Source organism: Mus pahari, chromosome X, assembly GCF_900095145.1.
Source record: "Mus pahari chromosome X, PAHARI_EIJ_v1.1, whole genome shotgun sequence".
Classification (NCBI taxonomy): Eukaryota; Metazoa; Chordata; class Mammalia; order Rodentia; family Muridae; genus Mus; species Mus pahari.
This window is the reverse complement of record NC_034613.1, coordinates 96,979,441-96,991,067: the sequence shown is the minus strand read 5'-3', so window position 1 is coordinate 96,991,067 and position 11,627 is coordinate 96,979,441. Positions and strand designations below refer to the sequence as shown.

Here is an 11,627-nt window from a genome sequence, read left to right as displayed (position 1 = left end):
CCCCCTTGATCACTAATTGAGAAAATGCCTTACAGCTGGATCTCATGGAGGCACTTCCCCAACTGAGGCTCCTTTCTCTGTGATAACTCCAGCTGTGTCAAGTTGACACAAAACTAGCCAGTACAACACTCAAAACAAAACTGTAGCTGATGTCTATTCTTATCTTTATATTTATTTTGATGTTATCAAAATCTGTCATTAAAAACATTCCTGTTACATGAGCATTTTTTATGTACTGGAAATTAGGTATTTTGGAAAACATAACCAATACAGAAGTTCTTAAGCTGTTACTTGTTTGTGCAATATGGATTTCTAGCTGGGCTGCCTTGTCTGGCCTCAGTGAGAGAAGAAGTGCCTAAGCCTGGAGACTTGAAGTATCAGGGCAAGGGGGATACATAAGGAGACCCCCTCCCACTCAGAGGATAAGGGAATGGGGGATGGGAGGATTGTGAGAGATGGTGTCCCAGAGGGGAGCAGTGAACAGGACACAAAGTGAATAAGTAAAAATAAAAATAAAATTAAAAATTCTCAACAAATTTCTGTATTTTTCATGATAAAGTTGAAAAAACATATGTAGTGTGTCACATTTGTGAAATAGTTTTAGTTCATTTTGGAGTTGGCCCAAAACAGACAAAATGATATTTTGTTGTGGAGCTTTCCCATATTTAAATTTAGGTTTGTAATAAAAAGAAAAAATAAAATAATTCTTTCTTTTAAAAAAACATCAAAAGCGAGTATATTTTACTCCAGTTGTTATTTTTCAAAAGTATGGATTGTTTTTTTCCAGTAAGAGATTATGATGAAACAAGATACTTGAACTATACCAGGGATAATCAGAAATAGTTTCTATTTAAGAGTTTTTAACAGTGGGACACCTGCAGGAGAGTTATATAGTTATTTTTAACATGAAAATACTTTGACCTAAAGGAAGACTTACTAAATGAAGATATTTGAGAAGTGGAAAGGTGCTCAACAATATTCTTTTAAAAAGTGCCTTAAGGAATGTTGAATACATTAAGGTTTAGAGAAAATATTTGATACTGTCTGTTGGTTTGTGTTATAACATGTAAGTTCAGTAAAGGGACCCAACAGTATGCTTTATTGCAAGTCTTCTTCCAGAGCAAAGTAGTCTTTCTCTAGAATCAAAAGCTCAAAAACTTTTTAGGTAATGTAATTCATCTGAGTCTCAATTCTCCTAATAGTAATAAAAATTATTAGTTTCTAGAATTGTGGCAATAAAAATAAAATTTTTGTCAATGAAATACTTTATGAATTGTAAAAATCTTTTTAAAATCACCACTTATGAGCCGGGCAGTGGTGGTGCACAGCTTTAATCCCAGCACTTGGGAGGCAGAGGCAGACAGATTTCTGAGTTCGAGGCCAGCCTGGTCTACAAAGTTAGTTCCAGAACAGCCAGGGATACACAGAGAAACCCTGTCTCAAAAAACCAAAAAAAAATAAAATAAAATCACCACTTATTAGTCATAAAAACAACAAACCAACAGCCACCCACATAAATGTAATATTAGGCATACTGGAATCTCACTATAATGCCTTTATGTTCTTTCTTTGTAGGAAAGAAACAAATGGGATCCATTTTAGCATACTAGGTACTGAAATCTTTCAAGGATGAATCAAAATGTTTAAAGTGTTTAATGTAAAATTCTAATAACTACATCTAGTAATTATGAGTGTGAAATATAGAACTAAATTATAGCATTGCTCCATTTAGTTAACTTTAAATTCATATAATATACTCAAAACAAAATTATAGCTGACTTCTATTCTCATCTTTGTATTTATCAAGTTATCAAACCAAGCCAGTCATTAAAAACTGAAGTGTATTCATTCACTCAGGTTGATTCTTACTCCATACCTGGTGACACACTCTGATTTGAAGAACAAGTCCTGTGATAATCATAATTTGCTATGAATCAAGACTCTAAAACATAAAAGTTGTCATAAAACTAGGTACTTGGGGGGAAAGACTGAGATAAGTTAGGTCACACCTACCTGATGGTGTCTGTTACTATTTTTTTTCTTTCTTCCTGCTTATTTATTTATTCATTGGATATTTTCTTTATTTACATTTCAAATTTTATCCCCTTTCCCAGTCCCCCCCCCAATCATCTATACCCTCACTTCTCCCTGCTAACACCCACCCATCCACCCACCCACCCACTCCTGACTCCTCACCCTCAAATTGCCCTACACTGGGGCATGAATTGAGCCTTCACAGTACCAAGGGCCTCTTCTCCCATTTATGCCCAACAAGGCCTTTACGTTTTGTGAAGAAACTTGAGTATTTCATTTGACATGTTAGAAGATATTTACAAAACACAAAGTCACATCCCCTTAAAAGGAAGCACCCCTAAAAACAAAGCTGAGGAATATACAAATAGAAAAAATGCTTAATGAGTGATACAGCACCAATGTATAAGACAGAGTGATTGACTGACAAGAGACATTATACAAAGTGCATCCGTATCTTTCCAACTTGCAAATACACTTAACATATCTTTCCATATCAACAAATATCCCCCCAAATAAGGCAAATGTTCCTATTATTTCATGTAGACACCATTCAAACCCATCTATAACTCAGTGGTTTGTGAATAATGATTTCATATCTGTATGGTTTACGTGTTATTTGAAGATACACTGAGATTATTAAATGGCAGCTCACCATGTTTTCTACACTTATATTACCAATATCTGAGTTGTCTAGTTACATGTCAGCTAAATAGTTAATATATATTAGTATTTATATGCTTAATTAGAAATCGATCCAATAATTCTTCTTACTTAATATTTTATCTAAGCTATAGGAAACATTTGGAGGTAAAATTATTATGTTTCAGATTTTCCCTAAGAACTTTTGATAATCTCTATATAGAAACAATTATTTGGTAATTAATACATATGATTTGAGGAGTTCCTTTGCAGCCTAGCCATAATTTACAACCACCCTCTTGAAGGATCATGGCAACTCAGTTTCAATAAATAAATAATACAGATGATGATATTTGACAAATCTTTTTGAACCATTGTTTTCCTGAGACCTCCAGAATATTATTTCTGTATTTTTTATTTCCTCACACCTTTTTTTGGTAATAAGCAAAGGAACATATTGAAAACCTTAAGGACGGGCAATATGATGTTATTTTTATGTATATTTATTCTTAAATTAAGTGATTAAAATTGATGACATTAAAATCTACTTTCTCATTAACTGTTATATTTATTCATGTAAGTATATATGTGCATGTTTTGGGGTATGTGTCACAGTTCATCTTGAATCAAATCTAATTGGAAATTTAAGTAAACAGAAGTGTGCAGAAGTTCACAGATTAAGAAAAAAATGTTTTACTAGAACTTCAGTAAGATGTAACCTCTGAACATTTGGAGCAGTAAATTCTTTTGTTTTTATTAGATATTTTCTTTCTTTACATTTTAAATGATATCCCAAAAGTCCCCTATACCCTCCCCCTGCCCTGCTTCCCTACCCACCCACTCCCACTTCTTGGCCCTGGCATTCCCCTGTACTGGGACATATAAATTTTGTAAGACCAAGGGGCCTCTCTTCCCAATGATGGCCGAATAGGCCATATTCTGCTACATATGCAGCTAGAGACACAAGCTCTGGGGGGGAGGGTACTTATTAGTTCAAATGTTGTTCCACCTATAAGGTTGCAGCCCCCTTCAGATCCTTGGGTACTTTCTCTAGCTCCTCCATTGGGGGCCCTGTATTCCATCCAATAGCTGGCTGTGAGCATCCACTTCTGTGTTTGCCAGGCACTGGCATAGCCTCACAAGAGGCCACTATATCACAGTCCCTTCAGCAAAATCTTACTGGCATGTGTATCTGGAGGATATCTTCCTTAGTGAGGTAACCCAATCACAAAAAAAAAATCACTAGATATGAACTCATTGATAAGTGTACATTAGTCCAGAAACTTAGAATACCCACGATACAATTTGCAAAACACAAGAAAACCAAGAAGGAAGACCATCGTGTGCATACATCATTCTTCTTTAGAATAGGGAACAAAATACCCATGAAAGGAGTTACAGAGACAAAGTTTGGAGCTAAGACAAAAGGATGGACTATCCAGAGTAAATTCTTTATAAAGAGCGCAAATCTTGCCTATTTGTCTTTTAAAGTATGCAGTGTTTGTTTTATGAAATGGTCCACAATGAATGCAAATAAAGTATTATTTACCTCTGACAAAACTTTGTATTTAAGAGACCCTGTCTCTAAATTAACGTGGAGACTTACTAAAGAAGACACTTGAATTCATATGCGTGTTCACACACTTGAAATAGATCTGAAAAAACATATACCCACGTATGAATACATAGATGCACACACACACTCAGAGAAACTGAACAACTCTACTCAATGATCTCTGGGTCAGGGAAGATATATACAAACAAAATAAGCAAACAAATGTACAAACCAAAAAACCAGACAGGTTAATCAATGAAACTGAATTGAAGATTAAGAAATAGACCCACACACTTATGGACACATGAGTTTTGACAATGAAGCCAAAGACATACAGTGGAAAAAGAAACCATCTTCAACAAATGGTGCTGGTTGAACTAGATGGATACATGTAGAATGGTGCAAAGAAAAGGCTTTTGACAAAATCCATTATTTCTTTATAATAAATGTCCTAGAGATTGTAGGACTAGAGGAAATATACTTTTAACATAATAAAGTCTACTTATAAGAAACCCACAGTCAACATCATCCTAAATGGAGAAAAACTGTAAGTAATCCCATTGAAACCAGTAAGAAAACAAGGAGGTTCATTATTGCCATTGTTTTTTCAATAGAATGGTTAAAGTACTAGCTGGAACAATCAGGAAAGAAAAGGAAATTAAAGGGTTACCAAGAGGCAAAGAGGAGGTATCAAACTATTCATAATTACAGTTGATAAGATATTATACAGAAGAGATGCCAAAAAGTTTACCAGAAAACATCTAAGAATGAGTAACATTTTCAGCAAACTGTCAAGATACAGAGCCAAGATGAAAACTCAATCTCAGTTCCTCTTGTGATACACCAATGAGAATTACACTGAGAAAAGTATCACTGACAAACTCTCACCCACAGTATCCTCAAGTAAAGTAAAATATCTAGGAATAAGCCTAACAAAGGAAGTAAAAGTCCTGTACAATGAAAACTTTACATCTTTGAAGAAAGACTGAGAAAGATGGTAGGAAATGGAAAGACAGTCATGCTCAAAAATCGATATAATTAACATTATGAAAATGACCATTGTACTTTTAGTACTATTCATAGACTCAATGAAATCCAGTAAAATTATTTCCAACCTAATTATTTACAGAAAAGAAAAACTATTCTAATATTCATTTGGAAACACAAGTCTCCAGATAGCCAAAACCATCTTGAATAAGACAAACAATGCTGGAGGGATTACCATTTCAGATTTTAAGATATATTGCAGTGTTACAGTAATAAAAAGTATATGATACTGGCACAAAAACAGACATGTAGACCAATACACAACTAAATATCCAAAAGAGAGTAATAATCACAACAGCCATCTAATATTTGACAAAACTGCCAAAAATACACTGGAGAAAAGACATCTTTAGCAAATGTTATGAAAACTAGATGTCCATATGTAGAAGAATAAAAATATACATAGATTATTATACTTAGTAATGATTTACTAAGACAACAATGTTCAACTGAAACTGCTAAAAGAAAACAGTAACATACACGTTACAGGTGAAGAAATAGCTTCCCAAAAGGATTCCATATCCTCAGAAACTGAGACCAAGAACTGACCAACAGGACCTCATAAAATTAAAAGCTTCTAAACAGCTAAGGAAACAATTGAGTGAAGAGGAGAATCTTTGTCAGCTATGCATCTGACAAAAGACAAATATTCAAGATATATAAAGAACTATAAAAAATACTACCCAAAGCAAAGCAAAACAAAATAAAAAACCTATTCAATAACTGGCCTATGGACCCACAGACCATTTATTTCTCAAAAGAAATAAAATAGCGAAGAAACATTTCAAACTTGTTTATTCTTCTTAGCAATTAGGGAAATGCAAATCATAATAGCTTGATTGTATCTTAACTTAGAATGCCTAAGTACAACAAAGCAATAACTGCTGTATAGGACATGGAGACAGCCACCATTTACTATTGGTAGTATAAACTGGTACAGCCATTCTGCAAATCAGTGTGGAGAATTCTCAAAAAGCTAAGTATAAGTCTACTACATAATTCAACTACACTGCTTCTTGGTAAGTGCCCAAATGAATCAACATCCTACTCCACAGAAAATTATTTAGCAATGTTCATTGCTGCCCTATTCACAATAGCTAGGAAATGTAATCAACATAAATGTTCTTTATATGGAAAACAGATAAGGAAAATATGGCACATATTGACTATGGAATAGTATTCAGCAGTAAAAGAGAGTAAAAATGAAATTTTCAGAAAATATATTGAATGAGGTATCCCAGATCCAGAAAAAAATACCAAATGTTTTCTCTCATCTGTGGACCTAGCTCCAAATCTTCACATGTGAATATATAGCTTGGGTCAACTTCAGAAACCAGGAAACCAAGTTAGAAAGGACCACAAAAGGAGCTCTGAAGTATACTTTAGAGCTTTAAGCCATAATTTTCTTACATACTGACAACTTCGTTCATTTAATTTAGAGAATAAATTGGATCTTCAAGGAGATCAAGTTGAGTAACTCAGAAAACTTTTGTACAACTTACTGAACTTTTATATGCACACACACACACACACACACACACACACTTAGGGTGTGGTTTGTTATTAAAAACTAGAGGAAGCACACATATTCCTTGTTCTCTATTTTCTGATTAATCATGCAACAATATCATTTATAATAGAAAACTGAGTTTCCTTAAGTAGCCAATCATTCAGCAGTTTTAATTGGTTCCTTTTTTTACATACCAATCTCAGTTTAGTCTCCAACCTGTCTTCTCAGTCCCTCCCTCCCACCTCAACTCCCAATCATCCTCTCATCCTCTCTCTTCAGAAAAGGCTCAGAAAAAGGAAGCCCCCCCCAATGGGTATCAACCTGCCTTGTTTCTTCATGTTGAAGTAGGATTAGGAGCATCTCCTTATATTGTGGCTAGGCAAGGCAGTCCAGTTAGAGGAAAGGGATCCAAAGGTGGGCAAGAGATTCAGAAACATCCCCTGCTCCTGTTCTTAGGAGTTTAAGTTGTTCTTTTTTTTTTAAAAAAAAAATGTATTTATCTATCTATCTATCTATTTATTTGCAATCCATATTTTATTCCCCCTGCCCCATTTGACCCTCTGACTGTTCCGCATCGCACACCTCCTTCCCACCCCCTGTCTCCACGTGGATATCCCCATGCCCCACCCCACCTGACCTCTAAATTCCCTAGGGCCTCCAGTCTCTTGAGGGTTAGGTGCATCTTCTCTCACTAAACCCAGACCCGCAAGTCCTCTGCTGTATGTGTGTTGGGGGCCTCACATCAGCTGGTATATGCTGTCTGGTTGGTGGTCCAGAGATCTCAGGAGTCCAGATTAATTGAGACTGCCGGTCCTCTTACAGGATCGCCATTCTCCTCAGCTTCTGTATCTCCAGCATACATTTTCTTCTCCATTTTTACTACTTACTGCCTTATTTCAAGAACATCTGAGTATAGAGTAGTGCAGGGAGATATATAATAGCTTTCTAGTACTCTTCACTCTCAGATTCTTCTCAAATCCATCCTCCACTCCAATAATCTGCTTTATTTGTAGTCCAATCAGAACACATTGTTACCCTGCTTTAAGTTCTTAACAGTTATCTGAGAGAGATCTTACTTTTCTGTTATGGTAAACAGGGTTCTTAGATCTGTTTTCAATGTGTGTTACTATCACTTCCTCATCTACACCATGAACTCTATGCATATTCAACTACTGCTGATTCCTCAAAATGTACTAACATCTAAATTGGATGACCTGACTGAATAGAGTAATTCAATATTATTTATATGTGGCTTATAAAGAACTATTTTATGTTGAAGGAAATTTTATGAAAGAGAATATGGTGTGTATATATACACATAGACACATACTCAGACACATATACAAACATATACATACATACATACATACATACATACATACATACATACATACATAGCAAGAAACAGAAAATTTTGGGACATTTAGCTAGCTGGAGAAGACACAAATTTAAGTAAGGAATAGAGCACAAATTTCTCTTTCTTTTTCTTTCTTTCTTTCTTTCTTTCTTTCTTTCTTTCTTTCTTTCTTTCTTTCTTTCTTTCTCTTTCTTTTTTTAGAGCACAAGTTTCTTAACTGGATCTTATATAAAGGTTTGTCAAATTAGCATGGCTCAATTGCCTATGCATGTAGTACACCTGAAAATCCAATGTCAAAATAAAGTGTTATTTAAGTATGCCTAGAAAACTAACCCTGCCTTCTAACTGCAAAAGAAGTAAAACTTCATCCAATTCAATTCATATTTTTCAGCTCTCTTGTGAAGTTCTACAAATCTGTGTTTTCTTTCAGGAAGAGGGCTTCACTTGAATGAGATAAAGTTAAACAGACACTGCACGATACTGATGAGTCTTAACTATTTTAATTTTGAGCTCCACACTCATAAAACAGTAACAACAATTAAGATTAACAATAAATTATGGGTTTAGTATGGCTTCTTTTAAATCTAGAATTGTCACCACAATATTAAAAAAAAGTCTTATTTTTTTAAAATTTAAAACCCTCTTCTTCAGAATACAGAGAATAATACAAGGAAGAATTTGTTTGAAAAGCTCATCTATATTATGAATACATATTAGTAAAATTTATTTTTGGATGCTGTCTAGAAAAGGACTACAGTGTGTCCTTTTCCTAATTCCATAGTCTGCCACATTTAAATCATATGGAAGGGGCAATTGTCACATGGTACTTTGAAGTATTTGTGGCCACAATAGACAATAAAAACACGGACATATAATAGGGTGAATATCTAAGAATAAACATAAAATAAACATTGTTCAGGGAACATTGTAGTTCTTTTGAAGTTATTTGCTCATCTCTTCAGAACCTTCTTGGTTGTACTTTTGTCTTTTCCATCTCAGGGTATTCTTTTCATTAATCAAAGGTCAATATTTTGTCTGCTACCTGTTTGGAGTCTGAGCTGCAACAATAGGATAAAAAGAAACTAGGGAGTTATAAGTGATAATAAAATAAAATATATTTCCTTACAATACTTTAGTTTATTTAATAGAAGTTTTCAGATATTACAACCCTTGAAAGGTTCTATCCTTACCCACCAAACTGCTATGATTACCTTACAATAACAGGGATAATACTATTTCTTAAAATACTAAGGTAGGCCACAGTGATGTTTACTGCATAACCTATGTATATACTATAGTAGATTAATTTCATGCTTACCACATTTGATTGTTACAATATCATGCTACATCTTATATATAAATTAACTCTATATGCTTAAGGCTTTTTTATTTTATCCCTTTTTTTCTTTTTTTAATTAGATATTATCTTTATTTACATTTCAAATGTTATCCCCTTTCCTAGATTCCCCTCCAAAAACCCTCTCCCCTTCCCCCTCCCCCTGGTTCCCAACCCACCCACTCCCATTCCTGGTCCTTGCATTCCCATTTACTGGGGGCATAGACCCTTCATAGGACATGGAAACATTACTTAACTATTCTGTTTCTAATTCATCATTTGGAAAATGGGGATAATAGTAATACAAACATTCACAATTTTAAGTAGTTAGAAGTGCTTTAATAATCCCAAATTTTATGTATCTTCTCATTTTATCATTGATTTCACAACCTATTTTGTATGTCATATACTATTTATAATTTGTACTGGAGAATATTTTGAAGGTGATATAAATTGAATTTTCCTGAAGCTTTGCATAAAACTCACAATTAACAATATTAGTCATTTTTTTCCAGTTGAGAACCTTCTGTAATTATCTAGAAATTGTCATTTCAGTGACTATAACTCAATTTTTCTTTCTATAACTATATATTTTATTTAGCTTTTACGTACCTAATGGTAGTATACAATTTACTAGATGAAAATGTAGCTCTGGTCCTATAATAAAGATAGAGGTGGGTGAGAAACCCTGAATAATCTGTGAAACTATGATTTTGAATTTCCTACAGGAAGGTCATGGGCATTGATTTGTCTATACACTGGAGCAGTAACAGAGGTATTCCTTACTTGGAACTTGAAACATCTGGTTCACTTTGGATTCCTCACCTATGTCTGTATAGGTTTGTATTTCACTAAGAAACTACACATCATGAAAATATAGTGTGAAGTTTAAAACAAAATTTAACTATTTTTCTTTGCTGAGACAGTTTTATTCTGTAACCTTAGCTAGATTATCTGGAATTTGCTATACAGACAAGGGTATGCTGAACTTACAGAGATCTGCTTTCCTCTGTCTCTAGAATACTAGAATTAAAGGGAATATCTTTATCTTTTATAAGATTATTAATGATTTTTCTCCCAAAATTATCTAGAGAACAATTAAAATATTTGTATTTTTGAAGGGGCTCTTTTTAATCATATTTTCTCTCAGAATATTTGTATATATCTTATATGTATATATGTATATATTTATATTCACACAAATATATAAAATAGTTATATATACATATGTATGCATATATAAGGCATATATACAGGACATATAACATATATTATATACATTATATAAATATCTTGGAAATATATTATTATAACATACTATATGTTATATGTTACAAGTATTTTTAGTCACATTCAATTGAGACCTGTAATTATCTCAAAATGAAAATCCAATTCAGTTTACTATATCTCAACTGAATACTTTCAAGTCTCCATCTTAGTTATAGGAGTAGTTAAATGGTAGATCACTTGCTAATACAACAGTACCCTGGTTTAATAAAAGCACTATAAAAATTATGGAATATTAAAATTCTTATCTGACAAGTATTAAAATATTAAGATACCATCAAAGCACTTTAGTAAGAGGAAAATATATTAAATTAATATATAAAATAGCTATTTTATAGGAATGTCTGCTACATTGATGATGTTGTTAGTAAAAAAGTTGAACAATTAACAGACCTTGAGCAAGTTGCCTTTATCTTTGAACAGAATATCTGTGGTGGTATCTCAGACTGAAAATTTCTAAGAAATATATCTTCCATTGTAAGAAAATATATCATACTTATTAAAGGCTAGGATCAGACAAACTGATTATTTCTACATAAATAAAATAAGGAGTCTTTTAATTTTAAAAAGATACTGCATTTTCTGGACTATGTGTAAATTTAACATTTATTTTAAGGCCTATTAATCACATTAATTAAGTTTATAAATATCCTTCTATGGTTTTAAGATTAGGAAGGACTTGTTATACTAGGAATAGCACTTAAAGTACAAGTCTTGCAACTTTTGTCCACTTCAGACTATCATACTATCTTCCTTTTTACATATATATATATATATATATATATATACAGAGAGAGAGAGAGAGAGAGTCTTTCCAAAACAATGGCTTATCTGTTGCATCTCTCAATTAATCAAAATACTT

General features: G+C 33.3%; 1 protein-coding gene across 1 annotated transcript in view; it reads right to left on the bottom strand.

The window, feature by feature from the left end:
* Positions 1 to 8,625: 8,625 nt before the first annotated feature.
* The window catches only part of LOC110314203, a 24,202-nt gene continuing 21,200 nt past the window's right edge, over positions 8,626 to 11,627 (bottom strand). Inside the window, exon 4 of the mRNA XM_021188659.1 lies at positions 8,626 to 9,200. Within this exon, the coding sequence (XP_021044318.1) occupies positions 9,159 to 9,200 (42 nt within the window). The 3' untranslated portion in view covers positions 8,626 to 9,158. The remainder of the gene's footprint in view (positions 9,201 to 11,627) is intronic.